General features: G+C 39.8%; 1 protein-coding gene and 1 long non-coding RNA gene across 5 annotated transcripts in view; one reads left to right on the forward strand and one right to left on the reverse strand.

Annotated features, from left to right (window-relative positions):
- The window catches only part of CARD11 (caspase recruitment domain family member 11), a 116,014-nt gene that overhangs the window by 69,201 nt on the left and 20,093 nt on the right, over window positions 1–26,720 (forward strand). For all 4 annotated transcript variants that reach the window (XM_072877546.1, XM_072877547.1, XM_072877548.1 and 1 more), the window contains 8 exons: window positions 19,056–19,268; window positions 19,897–20,034; window positions 20,612–20,937; window positions 22,220–22,399; window positions 24,351–24,503; window positions 24,597–24,722; window positions 25,205–25,402; window positions 25,883–26,062. In XM_072877546.1, the coding sequence (XP_072733647.1) occupies window positions 19,056–19,268; window positions 19,897–20,034; window positions 20,612–20,937; window positions 22,220–22,399; window positions 24,351–24,503; window positions 24,597–24,722; window positions 25,205–25,402; window positions 25,883–26,062 (1,514 nt within the window). The remainder of the gene's footprint in view (window positions 1–19,055; window positions 19,269–19,896; window positions 20,035–20,611; window positions 20,938–22,219; window positions 22,400–24,350; window positions 24,504–24,596; window positions 24,723–25,204; window positions 25,403–25,882; window positions 26,063–26,720) is intronic.
- The window catches only part of LOC140658775 (uncharacterized), a 60,920-nt gene continuing 36,989 nt past the window's right edge, over window positions 2,790–26,720 (reverse strand). Inside the window, exons 2-3 of the long non-coding RNA XR_012044866.1 lie at window positions 4,118–4,237; window positions 2,790–3,996 (exon numbers count right to left, since the gene is read on the reverse strand). This is a non-coding gene — a long non-coding RNA (uncharacterized lncRNA). The remainder of the gene's footprint in view (window positions 3,997–4,117; window positions 4,238–26,720) is intronic.

Here is a 26,720-nt window from a genome sequence, read left to right on the forward strand (position 1 = left end):
AATTTGACAAAATAGCAGATCTGCCACATGCCCTGTCATGGTGTGTCCCAGCTGTGGACAGTGGATTATTCCTTGGCTGGAGGTTTTCACACGGACTTTAGTTAAACATAAAGGTCTTTTCTGAACTTTGATTTTGACCACCTCTCTTCCTTCATAATCTTCTGCCAAATATTTGGGATCTACAAATGGTGATAGTTTGTGAATACCATGAATTCACATGCTTAATGATCTACAGGGGGTGCATTTAAAATTTTACCAGTGGTTAAGGCCTTTGTACTTTTTTATACAAAATACAAACACACAGGGGTTTTTTCACAGCTCATAAAAGTACATTACTAATAGCACCAGAATTTGGCAATGTGTTGTGCACTGTCTGCTATCACTGCTGAATGTGTAGTGAAGAGAATATTCTTGTTATGTTAGTTCCGCAAAACCTATTTTATCTTTAGTGCTGGATGGGACATTACTTTCTAATGCTGTCTACTTTGGTGAATCTGTTTAGCAACTCAAGAGGAAAGAGAAATTTGTCAAATCTCACTGGAAATCTCTCAGAAATGTCAAATGAAATGCTGTAACATTCTAGTTGTGTCAAAAGGATAAATGTATATACAGCTGTGTATGTGGTATTATTTGTAGTAATTGTTGCCTCAGTGAATTTGTCTGTGTAAAGTAACATTGTGTAGTATTAACAGATACGTTTGTTCTGGTCCCTGAGGCCAGTTTGGCCTTACACAAAGACAGTTGTTATTTGCCCAAGTCTGGTAGTCTGCCCTGGTTTTTGTAGTTCAGGGGAGGAATTCAGCTTCATTGTAACCAATTAAAGGATTCCCACTGGCCTCCTGAGCGCTGGTTGTTTGCTGGCAAATTTTCCTCAGGTTGTAATTGAGGCACTGAAGAGTAAATTTAACATAGGGTTTCTGTTTAAAATAGGATAAGGATTTTTTTTCCATTTGAATGCAGAGAAAGCTGTATGCTGGCAGTACATCTATGGTTATCATTAGCAGTTAATGGATTGTTTCCACTTCATTTTTTACGGCTCTATATGTGTATAAACATTTCTAATCTAGCTGTGCCCATACTTGAAATCAGTATGAGTATGCTTAATAGGTTGTTACACGTGTTTAATATATTTGAACACAAAAGTGAGTTCCTCCGGGGTTTGAAACACCAATAAAGAAACCTTTCAAATGTTTCCCTCTGTGAATTCTGAATCCTGAGCAAACTGGGAAAACACCCAAAGGTTGCTTCAACTCTTTTTCTAAAGATTACACCAAATACACTTCATTTCCAAACTACAGTGCAACTGGTGATTGAATCTTTTCTCCTTGATCATCAACTGAAAGATTATCACATTTATAAGATCATTTGAAGGCTTTTGGCTTTTAGCAGCTCAATTAAAACACCAGTGACATTTACCATTCACTGACCAAACTGGCCTGTTGCATGAAGTCTGTGTTTAAAAGAATGTTTCCTCCCTGGTTGCAGTTTTGCATGGATCCTCTCCGAAGTCAACTGGTGCATCCCAGTCTTTTACAAGAATGTGGTGGTTTAGCCCCAGTTGGCAATTAAGCACCACACAACCACTCACTCATCCTCCCCCCCGAGTGGGATGGGGGAGAGAATCAGAAGAGCAAAAGTAAGAAAACTCGTGGGTTGAGATAAGAACAGTGTAATAATTGGGGAAAAAATATTAATAATAAATTGTAATGAAAAGGAAAACAACAAGGGAGCGAGAGAGGAACAAAACCCAGGAAAAAACAACAGTGATACAACTGCTCACCACCCACTGACCGACGCCCAGCCAGTCCCCGCGCAGCAATCGCTGCCCCCAGCCAACTCCCCCCAGTTTCTATACTGAGCATGATGCCCTATGGTATGGAATAGCCCTTTGGGCAGTTTGGATCAACCATCCTGGCTGTGCCCCCTCCCAGTTTCTTGTGCGCCTGGCAGAGCATAGGGAGCTGAAAAGTCCTTGACCAGTGTAAGCACCACTTAGCAACAACTCAAACATCAGTGTGATATCAACATTATGGTCCTACTAAATCCAAAACACAGCACTAGACCAGCTGCTAGGAAGAAAATTAACTCTATCCCAGCCAAAACCAGGACACAGAACAAGTCACAGTGTCTATCCAGCAGCTGCTGCCTGCATCTCTATTTCTTAGCTTTTTCTGAATCATAGAATTGTAGAATCATTTATGTTGGAGAAGACCCTTAAGATCATTGAGTCCAACTATTAACCTAACACTGCCAAGTTCACCACTAAACGATGTCCCTGAGTGCCATGTCAAGGTAGTTGCCGTTCCGTATGTTTTTCATAGTTTATAATGACCTAGTTAGCGCGATCATCAAACTCATTTCACTAATGTCTTGCACTGACTGAAAATATAAAATTCCATAAACTTTTTCCACCTTCTTTACCATTGCTCAGCTTATTTTCTCCTGGTAAAAAAAACAAGCTTAAGATAAGACTCTTCTCTGCTACTACACTGCTAGTCTTCCTTCACAGTTCCTGCCAAAACATTCAGAATAAGTCTCAATATTTAATTGTTTAAGAAGATTTTGAGTGTGTTTTATCCTTCCAGTAACATACTCCTGCATTTCCACTTACATATTTTTCAGAAAGTCCAAAGACTAACATGTTTTATTATAGAAGGTTTAAATTCCTTCTGTCTTTTATTCTCTCATTTTTGCATTTATGCCATGAAAGATATCAATGCAGTATGAAACAAAAAAATATTTAAACTTTTGTTTTAGGACAGAAAAGAGTGTGTTTTTCTTCTGCTTTAGTTGTTAGAAAAAAGTGAAGGAGTATTACATTTCCTGTAACGCTGGAAACAGTGAATCAGGTTTTTTTTAATCTGCAAGTCTGTGGTCTGAAGGAAAAATGATACCTGGGCATTTCATATGGAGTGTTATACGACAGAATGGTGTTTTTGTGACTTGCCCATATCCATAGTGAGAGCAGTATCCAGGCAGTTTTGCTGGATTAAATGCTGTTGACAGCAACACTTTCACGGAATCACTGAACAGCTAGGGTTGCACACCTGGGAGAGTAGTGTCTGGCTCGATAGTTACTTTAGAAGCCATGTGAGAATACGGTATCAGGAAGGACTGAACTTTTTCACCTACAAAGAACACTTGGAAAATGCTAGGTCTAAGGCAGAAATGGCCAGAATTTGAACGCCACTTTGAAGGCTGTGAATTTAATAACAGGCTCCTGATACATTGTAGAACTTTCCACAATGCAGAAAAATGCAAACTCATTGCAATTGCATCATTATAACATGATAATAGTGCATAAATCCAAAGCTATTTGAGCAGGGTAGTATTAGAAATATTGGATGCAAACCTATTAAATAGCTAATGCCATCAGCACAGATCTAAGTACAGTCTCTGCTGAAAGGGACTGGAACAGTAAAGAAAATTTGAACATTCAACTACTGTGAGGAAAGAACGTGAGAAAAGGCAGAGGGTGGTTTGTTACTGTTTTTTTGGTCCTCACAGGACATCCCAAGTCCTCTCTACCTTCAGTCTGGCCCGTCTGTCTGACTTGCCTCATTTGTCTTGTTTAATGTCTCCTTTCCTCTTCCTCTCTGATTCTGATTACCATCCCACATACAGTAGTTTCATCAGGTGAGTGAAGATAACTAACAAACTTCTCTCTATACAGCATACTTTAGAACTGAAGGTATCTGTCACCTCCAGTTTGTGACTGATCCTAAGGGAAATGAAGCAATGCATCAAGCACAGCAAATGAAAAAAATAAAAAATCAGAGGGAAGGCAGAGATAGGCCATTTTGCTTTAGTAAGGTTTCTAGACCTCACCGACAAAGTCATATTTTCATCGGGGAGATTATTCCACTTCTTTTCTTTTCTCTTGTAGAGAATGCTTAACACACAGCTGGCTGTAGTAGTACGGGTTGTTCAGGTTGTTGTGCTGTGTTCCAGACAATGTGGTCCAAAATCGATCCTCTGGTCCTGCATGTAGAGCCACTGTAAAGAGTCAGATCAGAGCATCAGACTCTGTGGGCTGTGCAATGCCACATCTTGGCATTCTGTATTATGCTCTACATGTCTAGAAGTGGGTTACTTCCCACCTTCCTCCACCCCTCACCTGGAGGCAGTGAACTTCGTAGTCTCGGACCAGAAATTCATTCTGCCATGAATTTGGCCTTACACAAGGCCAAGAGGAGACATGCAGCTCTCTGCTGCCCAAACCAGCAATCCTTATTTCCTGCAGAGAAAAACATAGTGAATTGAGTAAATGCCTTCTGATGGTTGGATGTGGGTTATGAGCCACCAGCTGGACCACTCTGTCCTGAAAAGGAATGGCAACATTTTTGGCTAAGTGCTAAAAGTTTGTATATAAGAATCCAAAAGGAGAATATGGTTATTGCTTTAAACTTATTTTATCCTTTAAAAGTACGCTTTACCAGAATTATGCATTTCAGATCCTCAAACGGTGGAGTGAGAAAGTTTAATTCTTTTTTTCCTTGCTAGGGTGAGTGACATTGTAAATATTAGAAAGAAACAGAAAGAGTTATTCAGGAAATTTGAACTGGGATAAGTCTGATTTACAGAGACTGACATCACCACTCCACTGGAGATACCAGGGCCTGTGAGTGTCAGTCGTTTGAAGAAAGTTGGTAGTCCTCACTCAGCTCACCTCAACTCGACCATTCACCTCATCACCACAACTGCTAAAAAAATGTCCAGTGTTTCCCAAGTCAATCTTGACGATAACGTCTCTGGGTTGTGGCTGTTTGCTATTCCAAGTGAATGATAGTGTAACAGCAATGTAAAATTGTTCTGATGTATATGAAGTCAGGCAAAATAAAAATTGGTAGCAACTTTTGATATTTTTGGCCTTGCATTTTGAGTAAACGTTATCAAGGAGAGCAAGAGGCAGAATTCTATTTTTAACAGACATCGTTTGTTTCTTTTTACTTTTTTGAGGTCAGATTTCAACTCACTACAGTTAAAGCTTTGCCAAATTTTATTTTAAAACTTTGCTGAATTTTATTTTTCTGATAAGACTTCTATTTCCTAGTCATTAAAAAATTGTTGAATTTGTGGAACGGTACTAGGAAGTATTGTCTGAATGTTGCAGCATCTCTGCTCTTCATTCAGATTCACTGCAACTGCTGACCCATTGAGTTATGTGGGACAGCATTCCAAAAATGCCTGAACAGCTTCAGCCTCTGAGACTGTGGTTATGCATCTAGCAGCAACCCTGCTGAAGACCTGGCTTTGGCCACTTGTTGCTGCTTTTGCACTACCTTTTGTGCCCTGTTGACAGAAGCATTTGCAGGGTCATGTGGTGAGCTGGATGAAGAAACTGATCCAACTGAAACTTAACCATGCAAAAAATTTTTTTTTCCACTGGACCACCTCCCCACATTCAGAAGCAGGAATGAGCAGCCAGGATTACACTAACAACTCTTCTTGTGATTTCTAAAAGCTGTTAAATTCCAAAAGTTATTAGAATTGAATCCTTAATCTCATATCTGTTAATGAGAACATAGGCTCCTGTGTGTTTTTATCACTTTTGAAAACAGGACGTAGGTAAACTGGACTCTTTTTGCAATTTTTACAATTTTAAAAAATATATTAAATGTATTCTAAAAGACAAAGAACATGAATATTAGAAAGGTGAAATACCAGTCTTCCTTCTCACAGCTTCCTTACTTCCAAGCAGGCAGGGATACTAGGACAGAAAGGGCTAATTCTAGGGGAGAGAAATCGTCCGGATGTCAAAGTAAGGTATATGGTTCTCCTTCCATATTTTTACTTTCTCAGAGGCAACATTTTTCCTGCTGTATGCAAGGAAGAAAGTGAAGACAGAATCTAGAAAATGAACTGTTCCTAAAGTGGCTTCTTGTTGCTTTTCATCAGAATATAGACTGTCACTTCTACTAGGAGGCTTTCAGATGAGAGATGCAAGGAGATGCTCTAGGTATAGCAGGACAGCTGATCACCAGAACCTGCAGACTGTGCCCTTGGTTGTGGCAATGTGGCTACATGAGTGTCATTTACCCACTCTGCCTGCTGGTCCTTACAACTGGTATGAAAACAGCGCTGTACTCATTGGCAGCTGCCCAGAAAACTGAACAGTACTTTTAAAGCATGATGAGATCGTCAAGAGAAAATTAGTCTGACAGCATCCAAGAAAGCTTCATTGTCCCCAAATTGCTCCTGCCCTACTACATAGAACATTGCTTGATGTGTAACTTCTGCTTTCCATTACTGGTAATGAAGAAGAGCTGGTTTTGTCATGTTGCAAAGCAGTAAGCTTTTATAATGCTGCAACCACAGTCTTGGATGTTTCCAGCTTTCAAGTCACATCAGGGAGTGTCCAAGAATTAAAAAGTTGCCTACCCATAAGTAACCAGGACCAGCACTAATAAAGCCCTTTTTACCCTAGAGAATGTTGTCATTGAGAGCAACCAAGGGGCATGCCCACACACGGAGCTACTCCAAAAGCTTTTCTAGCACTCCAGGAATTATTAATAATTACTTGCTCTCAGGACAGGTCCTGTAAATACTACCTCCCACACTAACTTGCTATGAACAATTTCAGTGTGAGTATAAGGAGAAAGTATAGTTTTGTGGTTACTGTAGTTCATCAGCCCTTTCAGAGCTCTCCCACGGTACTTGCCCACTTCTCACTGAGTCCTGTCTTCTGTGATGTTCTGTATTTTGTGCTCCCTCACCGAGGCACCTCATGGAGCAACAGTAGAAGAACGCCTGTCCCTGCCTTCACCTCAGGTAATCGTCTGTGTTGCTGTGCAGGGAAACGTACTCATGTAACCCTCTCCTACAGGCATGGGTAGGCAAAGACAGATCAAGAGCTTCTGTCCTCTCAAGAACTCCAGAGAGAAGATGGTAGAGGTAGCTCACAGGAGACAGAATTTCACTCAGTAGTGCCAACATCAGTGCTGAAGTCAGCCTAGGGCACACATTCTAGGAATGCTAATAATGAAAAGGCTGGACACATTTCCTGTTTAAAGAGGCTTTTTAAATTCTCCATATGCTTCCTTTAAAAAAATTCCTTTAATCTTTCTGATGTTTGCAGTACCCCGAAGAATAATATGAGTTCTTTTCTCAGTTGATGAGTGTATTGCTTTTATAGGATTTGAAACACTTACTGACCTGGGTAGCTTTTGAATTCAGATCCAACTTGCTCTATCCTACTTCTGTTTCTAATCCAGACTGAACTTTATCTGTTGTTATTTTGTATTTCGTATGATGCTATACCATGCTAGAGTAATTACTGCCATAGAAGATAGAAGGGCCTTGCCATCAAAGAAGGAAACATGTGAACACAGCACATAATTCTTAAAAGATCTGAAACCTGAGTGGAGGAAAGCAAGAGTTAAACTGGCTCCTGCATAACAGTTGTTTTGTTTTACGCTTGACGTTCCATCCCTGTGCTTAATTCTTCAGTCTCGTCTTCCATGGTGACTTCGTTAGCAATGAGATGCTAATTAATTTTCATATTTATGATTAGAAAATAAAATCATTGGGCCTTTTAAAAATAGATTTTTATGAGTTTTGTCTCAGTTAGCTGAGTCAGCAGTATAGATTCTGCAAGGCTGAACTTACCGGCTTTGAAAAAAAAGATAAATAGAGCAAATAATGATGGAAGGAGAGTCTAATCTAAAACCTCATATAGTTTCTACACTGTATTAATTTTTGAGCATAAGAAAAATAATTTTGCTTTTGCTCCTCATAGAAAGAAATATTGTTAGTCATGTAGAAAGAACCCTTCTTTTATTATGTCTCAGAGGGTTCAAAGCTTAAAATTTCATCTAATTCTTGAAATCTCAATTGTAGTTGGAGACAATATGCTGAAAAGAGATTGATGCATCAGCAGAGTTTACCATCACCTGTTAGCTAGCAAAATATTTATTTCGTGGATTCAGAAGGGTTAGAATTAACACAGGTAAGCACTAACACACAGCATCTGCCCTCTTCCCTGTGGAATGTGTACTACTGGAGAGTTTATACAATACTGGAGAATCAGAACTACTTAAATACTGCTGCCAGACAGATTTATAGGTGCTTTATAGAGCAGTTTCCTATTCATGTAAAAATTAGCAACTCACGAAGCTTTAAAGGCCCGTTTTTCAAATACTTGGCATTTGAAGAATACTCCAGTTGAGAAAAGATTTTTGAAAGAGCTCAGCTTCAATTTAAGCATGTAAGAAAGACCTGATTTTTAAAAGTGCTTAACACTCAGCAGCTCTGTGATTCATAACGCTATCTTATCCCACAGTCTGGGGCAAGTCTTGCAAAAATCTGGCTGTTTATTTAGATGCCACCTATGCTCTTTGAAAATCTGACCCTAATTACGAGTTGTGCCCTTGAGTAGGAATGAGAAATAGGGGAAATCAATCCTCACGTGTGGGAGCCATTTACTAGTGCTCATAGTGCATGTAACCTTACTTCATACACAAATACAACACTGCATTTAAAACAAATGCTTTTCTGCACATTCTGCAAATGCTTCTGTTGTTAGCTTGTGATACTTTATGCTATGAGGTACAGTTAATGCAGATAGCACATAAGGAATTGTTATGCTTCAGGGCATAAGTTAGGAGAATAAAACAGAACTTCCACTGACTTTTAGTTGGTTGTGATGCCTTACCACCCTTTGTACTATTATACATCTTCTCCTAAAGATCAGGATTTGGGTGCATATAATCCTGCAAATCTTGCTTTTGTAATATTGTTTGTAGATGCTGTTTTAGCAGCAGCTGCCCGTGCTTAGAGACTGGGATGCTCACAGATGGAGTGTAATTCTGGCATCACTTTACAGTTGCTATTTTCACAAATGTTTATTTCCACAGTCTGCAGAGGATTCAATAAAATTCTCGTACTTCCTCTTATGTTGACTCATTCCCAAGAACCACACTCAGGTGAAGATGGATAGTCAGATTTCTTACTATTTTAGTACTTTCCTTCTTTGGTCTTTTCAAAAAATACATGTTAGCTATGAACTGAACTGGCCAGGGTTTCCTGATGAGAACAGGGTTTAGTGTCTTCCAATGGTTCTGGGATAAGTTTTCCACACGGATGCTTTACGGCATTTTATTCTGTATCATCAGAGCAATGGACTTTGTTATGGAGAAAGCAACAGAACATACTTAATTCCTCCTTGCAATGCTTTGAAGGTAGGAAATATAGAATCGCTAAGTATTTGGTATTATCTCTTCCCCAAGACAGCAAGACAAGGTCATAGAGAGGGTACCACTTACAGAAATAAAGTACAGTCCCATTAAGTAAAGAATGAGACAAATTTTGCTTTAAATTCCTATAGAAGTGACTTAAAGGAGCCCTCCTGCAGGATGGGAAGTGAATTGTCTCTCTGTTTTCCAAAGGTTGCTTTCCTGCTCTTAATTGCGGGCCTTACAGTGAGGCTTCTTTGGTGACATAGAATTGTTAATGAACGCCAGCTGTAGTATCTGCAGGAAAGGAGGACCTGTTTGAGGTACTCCTCAGGTCTCTGCTGCTCCATCTGGAGCACACAGCCTTCTGTGGCTATAACACTTCCTCTAAGACTTTCCTCTGCAATGGTGTCATGTTTGAAAGTTACCCACAACCTCTGTTCAGAAGAAAAGAGAAGTACGGCAGCCCCCAGCACCTTTCTATCTACTATATATAGACAGGAAGTTTGAGAGAGAGGATGGTGGGCGTACGTTTCCGGAGCTACATGACACAGTCCCGTGACATTGGTACAAGAAGAGAGAGGATGCAGAGCAAGAAGAAGAGGAGGTGACCAGAAAGCATAAGTGGGAAAAATCTATTCATAAAACAAGTACAACCATTTCCATGTGAAAGGAGAATTCTGATTTCCGGCAGTAAAATAGCAAGCTCCTTCTGATTCCTGGTGAGGTTTTGTCCTTCCTAGGCCAGGCTGCTTGTGATCTATTGCATACTTTTTCTTGTCAGATGGCATCCAGTTGTCTTCTGTGTGTTTTGTGCTCTGCTGGCTGACACGTTCATGCAGCTCTAAGCAAGCTTACAAGGGTAGAGGATTTTGTCAATGAGCAGAACATCAATGACTATGGCAGTCTGTGACTAGGAGTGAAGCTTACTTCTTCCAGTGACTTTGAGGTGGAAAGACTACATGTATTTGTTACGTAAGGCATGTCTGTCATTCTTCAAGCTGCAGTCAAACTAGCATGTGCAAGGCAGCAGTCTGTTCTTTAAAATTAGGGTCTATTTTAAAGTATAGTTACAAAGAGGTCGCAGGTGGAGTAAGGTATAGCTATCTGTTCTATCTACATGAAGTTGTGTGTTTACATAAAATGAACAAAATGTATATGTGAATTGTAGCGGTCATCACTCTTAGGAGACTGGACAGTCTTTGATCCAATAGAATATATTGTTAGCAATTAAGAGCTAAGCATGAATGGATAAGACTTCACAGAGCTAGGTGGGGAGCTATTATACCTTTGCATAGTGCATTTAAGATATTTAACTGAATCGTATTCTCATCACAATCAATGCATGCTGCCGTTATAGTGCAGTAAACAATTTGCATGTGGGTTATTTTTCATGTGTTTGGAGTAGTATTGTTTGTTAAGGTTGATCTTTATACAAGGGTTATGAAAGTTGGCTTCTTATTTTTTCACTCTTTGTATTTTGTGTATTTTGACTAACTGTAGGATTCTTAATATAGGGTTCTGTCTTATTTTCCTGTCATGTTATAAAGCCTGCTATTTGAAATATTATTTTCAGACTTTCTTGCGCCACGGTGAATTACAGTGAGATTATCTGACAGCGTTCAAGATTGGAGTGTAACCTTTCCTGTTGTAAGAACAGCCTACGCATTTACTGTCAGTTGTTGCTGAATTTGGAGATTGTTAAACTAGAGTGCAGTCCTCCTATCTAATGTGTTCCACATTATCCTTTGACTGTTTGGGAATGAGAGTATCGCCTACAAGGAATCATTATCTGACTGCATGGAAGATCTTCTCTGAGTGTTTTTTGTTACTTTTTTAAACTCGTGTAACGTAAGAGTTTGTAGAAAGTGTAAATTTTTTAAATAAACAGACTAAGCAGTTTTGTATGGTAGAGCTACACTTCTTTCTCTTTTCCTGTTTTTATGTGACTCGTTGTATTAATAGACATGAAGTGTTAATAACACCGATGAGAATCAGGCTATCTGTGCAACGGTTATGCGAGTTTCATATGTATGTATCAGCTAATGAATCTTTGTCCTTACTAGGTTCTTATGTAGCTCAGTCTGTGCAAATCCCTTATCAACACCGGCTCTCTGTACCAAAGAATGTGCTGGGTTTTGTAATGTGAGTGCACATTTACTGGGACCTAACCTACGAACATCAAATCCATTTGCATGTTTCGGTGACTTGAATTTTTAATTCAAGACGACTCCTAATCACACAGTACTATACGCTTGCCCCCAGTTGTGCCTCTGCCTCCTCTTAAGCTAGTGAGAATCTCATTATCAATTGTAAAAACAGAGTGAGTCAGTCTCAAGAAAAAATTAACCTGGGACCTAGTAATGACTTCTGATGCATTTGTTGGACCAGCATTCTCATGAGCCCTCGGCAGCCTGAAGATGACAGCTTCTTTTTTAGATCTTGGCTTTTAGCACACATTAGTTGAAAGGAAATGCTCGTGTCGGTAGCTAATGCTGCACTCAAGAAAAAAAAGCCAGATATATAAACATATTTGTACTACGTTAGCACAGTGATTTCTGTTGCCCTCCTCATCATCATGTGTAACAGGATGGAGGATGTGTAGATTAAAGCATTTATTAAATGTCAGGCTTTCAGCTCTCCACTGCTACTTTGCAAGTCCTTTAAAATAGATGCACTAAATTCCTGTGGTAAATTATTTATTTAAATTATTGTGCCACTATCTTGATTTGCATGCTCAGAACTAACACTAATTTCTAATGTGTCAGGATCTGTGGCAGGGCCTTCCCTATTTATCCCTTCATTTGCTCCATAGTCCTTCCCTTTGCCTTTACTAAGGCCTTTCCTGTTACCATCTCTACTGCACTTCTGTTCCTCACTTTCATTCTCTTGGGTTCCCCTTTCTCTAACTTTCTTTTTCTTTTCCTGTTCCCTTTTTATATTTCCTTTTCCCTTGTCCTCACCATTATTCACCCCCAAATCTTGTCTTCCTCTCTCCTCTTCCGTCTTTTTTCTCCATCGCTTATTGCTCACCTCTCTCATTTCTCATTTACTTTCACATATACTATCATTTAATAATGGTCGTATTAAGTTTCTGAAATCTGGGTATCAGATTCTTAAACAATATGGGAAAACAGAATAATATCCATCTAATCACCACTGTAGTCATTGCCATCTGAAGGGACAAATCTCTCTTCATTGACCCTAGAGGGAACATAAGCGACTAGTTGCAACTAGAAACCAATCTTTAGAGGGCATTCTAAGGTAGAAGTATAAAATGGTGGAATTAAGTTTTGAACAGATCATTTTCCATTTGCTAGAGAGGAACTAGGTTTCTAAGTTAAACTAGATGCCTAGTTCAAATTGGTGAGATGAATCCACCCTCTAAATTTGCTTCTCTATCAGTAGCGCTTAGACGGTATGTTACTGAGGGAGCTAGAAGCATCTTCACTGTATGTAGAAAATAGCAACACAGAAAAATGACAGAGTCGTCAAAATATCATTTAAGCTATTTGTAGAGGAGGATTTTTCCATTTTCTTTGTTTATTATTGGTGATATATGTTCTACACCCAAATCTGATTGGATGTTGCATGTTCGAGGTAGCACAATCTGCTGTCGGTTTGCTATTGAGACAAAATTATTCATTTCCTTCCTGTGCGATAAGATGATAAGAGCTCTGAAGTTCTGAAGCCGGCAGACCTGAGGAAGACATAGATTTTAGATATTCTGACCAGACAGAGGACAAAATAGGAAAGCATAGATCTCAGCCTTTTATGAAACAGAGATCATTACAGGATCCTAATAAGTATTACTGCACTGATTAAGGTCTTTTGCAACAATACTTCATTGAGCAAAACAACATTCTTCATGTGTAAATATTTTTTTCCTCCAGGAAGTGATAGGTATTTTATGGAATTTCATATGCAATTTCAAAAGCAGACAAAAGCTAAATGTAATAAGTGTGCAATTCAATGCAAGGATTGTTCAGCTCTTAAGCAATATTATCCTGCAATACTGAAAAACTTGTGTATCTTTGTTGCATACAGTGCTTTCTGGTTTAGGTGATACTAAGCAAACCATTGGGTGTACTGACTAACAATACTAATAATTGATCCGTGCTTTATGTATGCATTACCCTTTATTTTTTTCTGAGATGGAGTTTTGTATGGATCTGTTCTTAGGAGAGTAAATAAAGGCAAAGGAGAGATAATTAAAGAGAGTTCCTTTGTATTAATTCTTCTGGCCCTCTTCTGTTATCTGTTAGGACAGGAATAGTGATTAGAGACAAATCTCTGATTTATTCTATTGCTTTCTTTTTTTTCAGAGAGCAGAGATACTGAATAAGAGCAACATGATAGAATTCTTCATTTCTTTTTCTCTCACTTGGTTGTTGTTGAGCTAATAGTTACGAAAATGAGGGGAATTTTCTTTCCCTCTTCCCTCTTGTAGAAGCAAGATGAATATGCCTCCAGAGCCCTTTGAACCAGTTAGGGAGTTTGTTTTGGTTATCTCTGTCTCTCTTCTGTTCAGAAAATGGGAGCAGTATTTATGACTATGGCTATCATCTGGCTTCACTGAAGATCTAGCTTTACCTCACTGAAGCTTTGCAAGTCTGCCAGAGTTTTGGGGTTTTTTTGTAGGTTGTATGTAACAGGAAGATTGACTCAATGGAATTGAACAGAATACATTTGTGTTAAAATAATCCGATTTTGTGTTTAAAGCTTCCTGCTCTTCTATTACTTTGGTATCTCTTATTCTGTATTTTTCTTTTATATTTTGTTGAAACTGTGGCATTCAGTAAGCTGGTTGAATCTTTTATATAAAGAGGGGGTTCTGATATATACAGAATGGTTCTTTCCACACACAGCCACTGTGACCTACACCAGAAATACAGCCCAGTCCATTCAACAGTGCTGCTGGCTTCAGAAAGCATTCTAAGGCCTGCAAAATCTGAAGTAATAAAACTGCACTAATAATAAATGTTTTTCTAGGGCCTTCCCATCTTGGTGGTTCCAAGTGCTTTGCAGTCACTAATTAACGAGTCCTACCTTGTCATAAAATACTTCTTACCAGCCTTGTTTTGAGGTGGGGACACTGAGGTAGAAAGAATGAATATAAAGTGCAAATACTTAAAGGCAAATGAAGACACTGTCTCCTCTCCTTTGTGAGTCCAGATTTAGGCACCTGTATGCAAAAAATTTGCAAGTATAGGTAAGAAAATTTAGTCTTCTTAATCAATGCTTAAGCCTTTTAGAAGTGGTTTTCAGTACCATAGAACATCCAGCAGTGCAGCCAACATAATTGGAAACTGCTGGTATTCAGCATTTCAGAAAGCCAGGAGTGCAAATGGAGCTCTCTTGTCCTTGAGCAAAGGAATAGAAATTCCTTACCACACTTTAAACTGTGACTTTCCTCTAAAATTAAAAATAGCTCTAAATCCCTTTGTGGTTTTGTGGTTCTCTGCTATTGCAAATCTGCACATATCCATGCAAGCAGCTTTTGAGAAATTCACGTTGTTGTTATACTTTATCATGTGAGATGCTATACAAACTTGAGGGAGAAAGGGTATTGCCCCATGCAATCCAGAGATATGCATAGAAAGAGGATGTAATACAATACCCTCAAAATGTTGAGGATTATTATATACACACTGTTAAAGTGCTATTTTCATGATTATTTTTGCTTTAAAGTGTGATAATTTATATGTAATCCTTTCCTGGTTTACATACTCATATTTAGTATTTAACATAAACTTATGTTCTTATTAACTTATAATTTGCACAAACATTTTGTGTGTTGTGGTTTCTTTTTAAATACTGCCAGTCTGTGAACATCTGTGAAAAATGCAGAAGTCCAAAACATTAAAATAGATCACCTCTTCCAGAATAAACTTCCTTCTGCTTCTCAGTATGAGGACAATACCCTTTTTTTGTATTTCACAAAGGAGATACCAAGAAATCAGAAAACCTAGCTGAAGCCTTTGCAGTCTGCTACATGGCGATTCCTCAGTATAGACAGGCTGACAAGAATTCAGAGCAAGGGGATGCAAATAATTAAACAGCTGAAGGGTTAATTTCTGCACCATCATACAATGAATTGCAAAAAAATGAAGCTTTAGATGTGACCTGATGATGAGCACTTTAGAGAACCCCTGGTTCTGACGCCTGCAGGCTTTATTCCCTTGATCAGTGGAGAGTGTCACTGACATATGAAAGTGTGGAGTCTGAGTGAGAACAGAGAACAGCTTTAACTGCAAGGTGATTTGTTCAGTTGAAAAATATAACCAAAAAAATAGCAAACACATAGAAAGATTAATTTGTGTGTAACAGCCAAGAGAAGGATAGTCCCTGAGAGAGAAAAGGAGATGAGGGGAGTAGAGTGTTTCTTTTAATGTAAAAAGGGATTCTCTCTTTTATTTGTCTGCATCGACAGAGATCTTTGAAATAGATGGGACTAGCTGAGATTATCACTGGATTAAGATCTCCTGCAGTTAAAAGCTATGTTGTATACTAACTACTGAAAGGAGCAGCAGGAGAACAATTTTTTAACTGCTGTGGCGATTCTTATTTCTTTTTGGTTAATGTCTGTTGAAGTCAGTCCAAGTCTGTGACTTCACACCTGTGATTTGTAATGGATGCCATAGTATTTCTATGACATATCACAACTTCTGAATGTGTTAGGTTACAACCCAGGAGGTGTTGGAATCAGAAACTAGATAATGGTAATAAAGATCAGATTAAATAAGTGATTACACATTTGAAAACACTTTAAATCTGTCATTTTTAATTTTAGAAGTGAAAACAACTTTTCTGCAATATCATCACAGGAAGGAAGGACAGAAACAGAGAATAAATTCTTTTAAATACCTAGAAAATGCATGTGCTGATGAAAATCTTTTAAAATTAAAGCCACTAATACAATACCTTTGGTGGTTTCCCATTGAGTTTCAGTTGTCACATCCATTTTTTGACCAGCATACCAAAATTTCAACCAATCACAAGCATTTTATTTCCTAGTCAACATTATGTTACATACTAAATCAAAGAAATATTTGCTCACTAAGAAGGGTGCTGTACTAACATCAGCTGTCCATTGCTATTGTCTCTGGAATAGCTCCACAAGACAGTGGAGTTACCTGGGGGTTATACTCTTAGACCAGTCTGGCCAAAGAAACACAACAGCGGCAACACCTCAAGCTCTAGGAAAGAGAGGAGTGCTACAGTTACGCAGCAGTAATCTCTGAGAGGTGCTGAACAGCACAGTGAGTTAGGAGAGAGCTTAGCTGTGCTTCTGGTAGGGCATTTCCAAGGTGGAAAGCTGAAGAAGAAAGCCAAAGGAAGATTCTGAAATTCCTACATGGCAGTGAGGGACCACTGCACTAAATGTTGTTTCTAAGGGCTTGCTCCTGATAGTAACTGTGTTTAACAGGAGTTTGCTAGCAGAAATCTCCTTTTAAAATTCTTAGCCACTCATGCAATATACTTATTACTTTCCCATTAAACATTATGTCCCCAAAATAACAGTATGGATGTATTATGCCCATACACGAGGGACTATTTGATAAAGGTATTTTTAATGTCAGGTAAAAAAACCTATTCATGTTGAGAATTACGCTGATGAGTGAATTCTTCTTTGAATGATTTAATGGAGAAATCCCTTCCTAATGTCCTGAGGGAACTGCTGACAGTGTGTAATAATTTCTGGTTCAGTGCAGCAGATTACACGATATCTTGCCTTTTATGAAATTCAGGCAAGTGCTTCTTTTGCACCCTGAGGTCCATCTGTGAGCTTCCTGGTACGCTCCCCAAAATTAAAGGGCCTACAACACACCTTTTTTTGGATGCAATAGATAGCTGTGGCTGTAAAATGACTAAGATACTGTGTCACCTTCTGCTTTACTGCCTTCTACTCCCAAAAGTTCAGCTTCTCCAATTATGCAGTGTTTGTTAAATTCACCTTTGAAGTGAAATACAGTTATTTCCAGAATAAGTGGTGGAGAGTGAGGTTCATGACAATGTATGTGTACTTCAGATGAAGCTATTTCACCTTTAGCATTCCTCCCATTGCTACCTACTTTATATAGCTTTTTCTATTGTTTTACCTTTATACTGTTCGTTACTGCAGTGTCATTTTTACCACATGTAAATACTGGGATTCAGTAAGAATTTCATCCAGCTTGTGAGGAGTTCATAAGACCAGAGAGATTTGCCCATAACTGCAGCCACGCTCCCATGATTCTGGATCCCATTGAGCAGACCTGGTCTTCTCCGAGGACTGTTGTCTCTCCCAGCCCATTTAATAGCAGTCACTGGAGTAATGAAATCTACATGCAAGCAGCAGAGCAAATGCTAAATAAGTAGTTCCTAAGATGTGAAACTACAAAGACAAGAACTCTAGGAGAGCTACTAGAATACAGGAGAAGAACAAAACCCCTGGCAATACTCCCCTAACCTGTCCATAGTAGCAGGAACCCATCCAAATTTTTCTCATGGAGACACTGAACCCTGGCCTAGGATTTTGGACAATTTGGGAAGGCCTTTGAAAGCATCAAGCAAAGAACATGCACTTCTGTAGGACTATTCTGTATTTCATTATGACAGAACACTGACAAACACATTATTTAGCAGATTAGCACTTTTGGTTTTAGTTTTCAAAACGAGGAGTTATTAGCCCCTGGCTATACAGATTAATAGCTGGTTTTGCCCAGTGGTGTTCAGTGTAAACCAGGCTGCTTTGCAGTTCCTAAAGTGGAAGCTGAGGAAATTGTAACACAATGGAGAGAACTCTTCTGGTCCAAGAAAAACAACGTGTTGCTTTTGAGGTCTTTAGTTACTGATTACCAGCAAAGTCTCATAAAGCACAGCTCTCATCTCATATGACCTAAGAACTGCACATTCTTCTTATACCGTGGTCTCTGATGGGGTAAAATAACTCTTGAAATACAAGCTTATCTTCTTTGTGCCACCTGGATCACAAGATCTTGAGAAAGCTAGAATGCAAAAATAAGCCTTGTTTCAAAGGTTAACATTTATTACAAAATTAAGAAGGAAAGACTTCTACAAAGCTTCTTTACCCTTAACTTTAGTACAAGTTTTCTCACCTCATTGTTGCCTGCCTTGTAACCTTCTCTAATGAGGTGGTTACAAATTAGGAGTTGGCAGGAAACTGCTTAGCAAGCACTCAGAAATCACATGATAATATTTGCATGAGTCAAGAACATTTTCAGACGTCAGTGATACAATGCTCATACTTATTCACTCATGCGGAGAAAGGCAAGGTCTGAACTCACAGGTACTTGCATTCACGTCCACACATCGGTCAACCTATTCACAGCTGCAGAAGGCAGACACACGTAACTGCTTGCTTATGAGTTAACTGTTCTTGTGGTGCAGTCATTTACATGTGTTGGCTGATCACATACATGCAGGAAAAAATGGAGATTCAAATAGGTCCAGCTGAGAGGAACAAAGGAGGTGAGAATGAAAGCCTTAGTTGCCTGCAGCAAGTTTTTGCCTTTGCACTGAGCTCTGCATGTTCATAGTCTTTCTTGCATTGCACTGTGCCCTTTACCATTGCTTCTAATATGAAGAGGGATTCTCTGCCTTGTAGAGACCTTCATGGAGTTAGCTGAGCTACAGATTCATCACTAGAGAGCAATATGCAATAGTTCATAGACTCAAGATAGCACCTCTCTGAACTGTCACTTTCCAGATGAGCTGTGGACAGGCTGCACTTCAGTTCAAACAGTTTCAATATAGGGCAAATCCAGCATTAGTCAGAGTGATTCGAAGCTCATCCTATGTGGCATGGAAGCACAAAAAAGTAACAGGATAGAAACTGTCCTGTTTGATGTTCATTTGCCAATTGTTTCTCTTGTTAAGGAGGAGAGCCAGAGATGGATGACTGCCTGGAGACACTGAAAGATGAGGAGGAAGCTTTGTGGGAGAATGTAGAATGCAACCGGCACATGCTGAGCCGGTACATCAATCCAGCCAAACTGACCCCATACCTACGGCAGTGCAAAGTAATCGATGAGCAAGATGAGGATGAGGTGCTTAACTCACTTATGCTGCCCTCCAAAATTAACCGAGCAGGTAATTATTTTGTGAATGGCTACATCTGTATTCCTATATGAACACCATTGTTTTGCTAAGTCTGGAGGGAGCCTGTATCAAATTGCAGATTATCAAGTGGAAACCCTATATCTCATTTACAGGAGATTTAATGTAAAGGGGGAAATCTGCTGCTACTATTTTGATAACAATTTTTCTTTCCAGTGCTGTGCAGACTGGAGCTCATGGGGTTCATATTCCCATCAAAGCCTTGGCAAATATTTCAGTTAACACAAGCAGCAGCCAATGTCATTCCAAGAGTAGGTTTTCAGCTGTCTTGCCATGCTTCGTGATTTGTCACTGAAGGGTCTGCCATCCTAGTGTTTCAGTGCTGCCTGGTAAAGGCTGCACTGAATAACGTGTCTTTTGAAATTTCTGTTCCAGAGACCAATTTTCCCGCACTCCTTCAGAATAACGATCAGCACAAACATAAAGAATACGTGGCATTACTTTATGAGTTCAGCTGAACTCAATTAATCAGCCAGATTTTCCACAGCACATTGCTGTGGCAGAGATGAACCTTAAGCAGATTTGACTTCAGGGAGACAGTACTTGCTTATGCTGCTCATAGTGCTGGTACGTCACCTCTCTCTCTGTTCTCTGTACTTAGGCCGACTGCTGGACATTCTCCACACCAAGGGCCAAAGGGGCTATGTAGTTTTCTTAGAGAGCCTGGAGTTTTACTACCCTGAACTCTACAAACTGGTGACAGGGAAAGAACCTACACGGCGATTTTCCACTATTGTTGGTGAGTAGAATCAATCCCAAAGGATCCTGTTGAAATAAGGACTATCTTGAAGACTGGGCTTGATATTTCAGGCAAGAAATGGAAATAAAAGCTAATCTTGTAGCAGCATTCTGCAGTTTTTCAGTCCCGTTCAATGCAAAAGGAGCTAGCAACAGGTAACGTATAAAGAAAAGAAACATCTCAGTTGTCTGAATGAAGCTGAAGAGCTTCAAATTGAATGACAGGCATTACAAGCAATCTCAAGATAAGAAACATTGGAACAGTGGACCAAATTACACTGATGACCTATACATGTGCAGCAAATTTGAAGCATTCGTATTAATTGTACTTGTACAGATTCATTTTACAAAGTTTGTGCCATTTCCACAGGCCTGAGCATGTGTATTGTGATTCTGCTAATAGTGTGCTGTGTATTATTTGTACTGTTGCCAGTTAGATATACAAATATGTATGTGTTTGTGCATATTCTGCACCTCTGTACATATTCTGGGACATTTGTTTCTTACTCAGTTCTGCTGATTCTATTTAGTATAAAGTTACTTTATTAGAAGTTGATAAGCTGTTCAAACATTTTCAGTGGAGGAGGGACATGAAGGCCTTACCCATTTCCTAATGAATGAGATCATTAAGCTTCAGCAGCAAGTAAAGACAAAAGATGTGCAGCGCTGTGAACTCCTGGCTAAGTCTCGCCAGTTGGAGGATGAGCGAAAGCAGCTAAAACTGAACAAGATAGAGCTGCTGACCTTCCAGGAGAGATACAACAAGATGAAGGAGGAGAGGAACAACTACAATGATGAGCTGGTCAAGGTGAAAGATGAGAACTACAATCTGGCCATGAGATATGCCCAGCTGAGTGACGAGAAGAGCATGGCTGTGATAAGGAGCCGAGACCTCCAGTTAGAGGTGAGATAAATGCTCTGGGCTGCTTTAATCAGGAGCAGCAATGGAGCATGCCAGTGGCATCTGGCAAAATGAGACCTTCTCTGAGAGTAGAAAGGTGTAGAGCTCTCATTTGCTTTGCTCATCCAGATGATTAGAGGCATCGGTGTACAGAAATGCCAGCTGCAGTGATGTGTATTAATGGCAGATAATTTACATACTTGTAATGGATTAACAGAACATAACATATTTAAAAACAAAATTTTAAAACCATAATTGTTTGCTAAAAACATATTTTTAGCTTTTCAGGCTCAATAGTATCTTGGGGCAGTTATCCAGGTTTGCACTACAGCTGTTGGTGGTTTATTCAAAACGTTGCCCATGGAGCATTGGAACAGCTTGAGGCCATTTAGGAAACATAGAGAAATGCTTCAAGTGCCATAAAATTCGTGCTTGTGTGTGTGTCACAGATGAGGCAGAGTAAACAACTACCCATAGTGGATCTGGACCCTGGGGTTTATTTTTGAACCAATGATACCAGAAGTTTTACCCCACTTTGTTTTTTCATGCAGTTGTTTGCTTGGTCCCCCACCTCGGTGCTGCCTTCTCTTGGGTTTGACATCCCCTCCCTGCAGGGACATCCCTGCTGGTGTGGGATGGTTGGGCAGAAAGTCGTGTCAGTTCATGCTGTGCAGCTGCTCGCAGTCACCAGTCGCAGGCGTTACTGGCCAAGGTCCCTGGGCGTCCCCTGGCCTTCATCCCTGTGCAACAATCTGATCTCTAGGATATTCCCCCACTTTAAAATATTTCCTCTAGCCAGGATCATCACCACCTTCTTCCCAGGTCCCCTTCTGTCTGAAACCACTTTTTCTTTTTATGAACCCCTCTTTCCTATCCAGAACTCAAAGCCTCTGTTTTTCCCAATCCAAATAGTCTAGCGCAGTGTGGTCAGCCTCCTCTGTGTTAGTTCCATTTCGTATCTCTTTACTTATTAGAGGACTGAGGACATGCCACTTTTTTTTTTAGTCCAGATGTTACCTAAATTTACAACCAGCCCATGCCAGTTGTAGCTAGCAAATAGCAGGCTTCTGCTGGAGAGTTCAACAGTTCAGTTGTGGACATTCAACACACATGCACATACATCCAATTATCTGCTGCTCGTTAGCATTCAGTTTAAGCTATTTTTTCCACCTATGACAGTACATTTTCACCTGGAAGTGAGAGCGTTTTCAGAGCAGTCAATATCAGAGCTAGCAATGATTTTCCTTTCCTGTTTCTCCTTTTCACTGCTCTCTGGCTGCTCTAGATTGACCAGCTGAAGCATCGCTTGAACAAGGTGGAAGAGGAATGCAAGCTGGAGAGGAACCAGTCTTTGAAGCTGAAAAATGATATTGAAAACCGACCCAAAAAGGAACAGGTTCTGGAGCTGGAGCGGGAAAATGAGATGATGAAGACTAAAATCCAGGAGTTACAGTCCATCATTCAGGTATAAAAGCGGATTGCTACATTTAAAAATCCAGACACTTCAGCTTACCCCTCCTGCTTACCCAGGTGATGGATTCAGCAGGCTTCGACCACTCCTTGCCTCCAGGCACCCCCACACTTTCCTCCCATACTGTCTCACACACCCCATGTCTCCTCACAGCCTGCCTTGGTGGCTGCCCTTCAAGATCTAAGTGTCTGGAGGAGGCTGTGAGAGTGGCACAGAGAAGCAGCAGGTGGTGACAGCTCCCCTGTGTTTTCAGTAGGGGACAGAGAGTTGAGTATGGAACAGGGAAACTGGTAACTATGGACAAGAGATGGCATGGTATCTGTACCACTCCTCACCTCAAGCTCAACACATCCTCCTGTTATAATGCTAGGAAGTGTTGGGTGAAACCTCTACCTGCAAAGCTACAATAAGCATAAGTGCAAAGTTTGGAAAAACAACGTTGGTTATATAGCTCCCAGCTGTCTCTAGTACTCCTTGTACAAACACATGCATGAGGAGGAGTTCTACCCCCCAAAAATTGTCATCTAATAAATCAAGCTGTACATGAGAGATTGGCTCCTTCAAGGTGCGGAGTGCAGCTGTTTCATTGCTGAGCATTCAACTCTATGTTTGAGCCCTGCTGTGGTTCTTTGTGCCAGTCTGTCACTACAAAGCTGTGTTAAATAGCCAGCCCAGAAATTTCTGACAGTGGCTCTGTGTAGCGTGTTCTAGGCTATTGTCACATCTGTGCCAAAAAGTCTTAATGAAGCAGAGGGTAATAAACGTTTCTGTAGCTGGGTGGTCACTAGTTACCAAAATGCCCCGTAGAACGCTGCTGTAATGTGTAGGATCTTAACTAACCTTTGTTTGGGCAGATGGGGAGAAAGCAAATTTAGCACTGTGTTACTCTGTGAAGAGCTTAGCCAAATATTAGGATATATGTGAGAGTGCTTAGCACTTTGCTGGAAAAGGCTTGTGGCATTTTAAAATGACACTTAAAAAATTATCAATAGAATGCATTTCAGAAGTGGCTGTAGCCTCTAGCAGTGCCTAACGATTCTTAGTTCCAATAAAAATCCAATTCAAAGGTTGAAAAAGGGTGTAGTCTAGAAGATTCTGGGAGTTCTGGTCCATGTAGAATCTATTTAATTAATTGAAATGGTCTTATAGCACCTAAAGAAACAGAGAAATAAGCATGAAATAGCTAAAAATAGGATTGAAATTCTCCTAAGTGAAAGTATAAATAAACAAAAGACAGTTTGTTTTAGAAATACTTAGGTATACTTAGAAATATTAGGTAACCAAAATGCCACTGAAATCTCCAACTTAGTCTAGGTATTTTCAAAATAAATATGCATATTACTTGCTTGCATTTTATGCCTTTTTCATCTTCCATTTATAGTAAATTTTGGATGGCAATTTATTTGTTGGAACCTGCTCTGGTAATCTTGTTAATTTTAAATCTGAAAGAAAAAATATTGCTAGACACTACAGAAAAATGAAGCAGTGGTACAAGCTACTCCAGGCATGTTTAATATTCTCTGAGCACAGCCCTGCAAAGCCTATGCATGCTTTAAAAATTCCCCTGAATGTTTTCTTAGGCCATGCTCTTTGGCAAAGGGTGATTTTTGTGCTCAGTGAGAGCTGATTAATAGAGAAGAGTTTTGAATGCAGGGCTTGGAGTGAAGAATTGTGACTGAATCCAAAATGGATCAAATTATAGCCAGTACAATAAAACAGTAAAACAGTTCCTTCATCAGACTATTCTGACAGCAAGACAGCCTTTATTCATCTTTTCTGACACTACTTTAAAATATGAACAAATGTCCATCTCTTCTCCTGCTTTCCCATTGCAATACCATGTTCATTTTCTATTCCTCTTGTTTGTTACTGTCTTTGTTACTTTTCTCCCTGTAATACTGTTTTCTCTTTCCCTGGCCTGTCTCTTAAAAATGTCTTTCCTCAGGCTGACAAGCGGAGTTTGCCAGATTCGGACAAAGCCATTTTGGATATTCTGGAACATGACCGTAAAGAGGCACTAGAAGATCGTCATGAGTTGGTCAACAAGATCTTTAATCTCCAAGAGGAGATTCGTCATGTGGAGGACTTGAGAGACAAGGTGAGAAATGGAAGGATAGAAAGATGGAATATCTCAGGCTAGTGCCCAAAAGACCTCTGAGAGCAGTGGTGGTTAACAGTGTGTCATTTCCAGTATCTTGAAGAGAAAGAAGATTTGGAGTTAAAGTGTTCAACACTAGGAAAAGACTGTGAGATGTACAAGCACCGTATGAACACTGTGATGATACAGCTAGAAGAGGTGGAAAAGGAGCGAGACCAGGTATCTAACAGTTAAAGTGGGGAATATTAGTAGCAAAAGCCTGTATCTCATATGTGTCACTTTGGGGAATTGTGGGTAATTGGACCCAAAATACCGTTAAAAAATAAACAGTTACAAGAAATTGCTACTTGTTGGAATTTGTATTGCAGTAATTAAACATAGGATAATATTGGGTTGTTTCCACAGCGTAGCATCTGGCAGGCAGGACCAAGATCTTAACAACAGCTACTGCAGGCTTTATATTAGTGTCAAGTCATCTGGTTTGCACTCTGGAGCATTTTGCCACCAACCAAGAGGGAACTGGAAATGAACCACCCTCATCATCATAATTTTTAACGGTACTACTGTGGCACATCCTGGTCCTAACTGCTGTGTTAATTGGGGAATGGTTACCAGTTCTGAAGTCCCCGTTCCAAACACCTTGCAAACAAAACCAGCAGAAGGTGATCAGGTGCAAAAGAGGTTTCTTCTCTCCACTGCAGGCATTCCGCTCACGTGATGAGGCTCAGACACAGTATTCACATTGTCTGATTGAAAAAGATAAATACAGGAAGCAGATTCGAGAGCTGGAGGAGAGAAATGATGAACTCCGAATTGAGGTTGTTCGGAAAGAAGCTTGCATTGTTAACCTAGAGTGCAAACTCCGACGGCTCTCTAAGGACAATAACTTTCACGATCAGGTAGGGCTGAGGAAGACAGACATGAGTTCTTTTTTAAGACTTGCTTTTAAATACATTTTGGTGTGGAAGGGAGAGGGCAATTTTTTAATTCACTCCATGAATTAACTGAAAAAAAAAGCCTCCTTCTATTAAATGTCAATGTTGTGAGTTCTTCAGTACAGTGGGGTTCAGGTTGCACATAGCTTCTCAAAGGCTGGCATTCCACAACTTGATTTTAAGTGGAAGGGAAAGAAATGCAGAAAGACAATTAATTTCTACTCTGGGGTAGAAGCTACAAATACTTTAGAGGAACGTGCCCCACTGAACAGAAATCCCCACAAATGTCAATCTAAATTACCGATTTGGGTCTAGAGCCACATTCTGCATAAGCTTCTGAAGCACTGGAGTCACAGAAAGTTCAATCAGATTACTTTAAAGAGAGGTCATGAGGAGTTGTACCAAACTGGTCTCAGAAGTAAAGTATTTCCTTCTCACCTTTAGAGTTTGCCACGGAATCTACCCATTACCATTATCTCCCAGACCTTTGGGACTCCTGGCCCAAAAGCCAATGGTCAGGAAGCAGATGACTCCTCCACTTCTGAAGAGTCTCCAGAAGACAACAAATTCTTCTTGCCTGATCAAGCTCGACTCAAGAGAAGAGTGAATCTAAAGGGAATCCAGGTGTGTCTTAATATGAGGCTGGAATGATATAGTGCAAGGACTGTTAGAACGAAGAGACATAATACATGTTGCAGTCATGCCTCTGAAAGTGCTGTGCTATAAAGATGAGAATAGATTTGTATACGATAGTGAGCTCTCAGGTTTTGCCCTGTGGAGATTTGCATCTTGAGAGGCAGATATAATCAGGCTTCATAGACCATTTTCTGCCCCTTCTCCCCATTTTGTGTATTCTCCTTGCTTCTGCTGTTCATTCACATTCTTGGAGACTTGTCAATAAATTGATTCTTTGCTTCCTTAACAATAGTGAAAAAAAATGACATAATGCCCGAAGTCCAGCACACAAGTAACTGAAGGTGGAAAACAAAGCATTGGTGGAAAAGCTCACATCAGCTGGAAGGAATAATAGAAAGAAATGGACACAATCTAGAGCAAAATTAACTGCCTAATTTAGAATTAAATAATCGCAATTTCCTCTCACTTAAGAGTAAGGAGTAGCATGAGTTAGGTCCATGATTTCCGTGACTAGCTGCATTCATACAACTATTATCTGATGCTATATTCATGAACCGTAAAAAATATAAAATCTAACATTCGGGGTTTTGAGCTTCTCTCTCCTTTCATCTGCATTTGAATTCTCCCTGCCCTTCATAACCTTTCT

This window comes from Ciconia boyciana, chromosome 13, assembly GCF_034638445.1.
Source record: "Ciconia boyciana chromosome 13, ASM3463844v1, whole genome shotgun sequence".
Lineage (NCBI taxonomy): Eukaryota > Metazoa > Chordata > Aves > Ciconiiformes > Ciconiidae > Ciconia > Ciconia boyciana.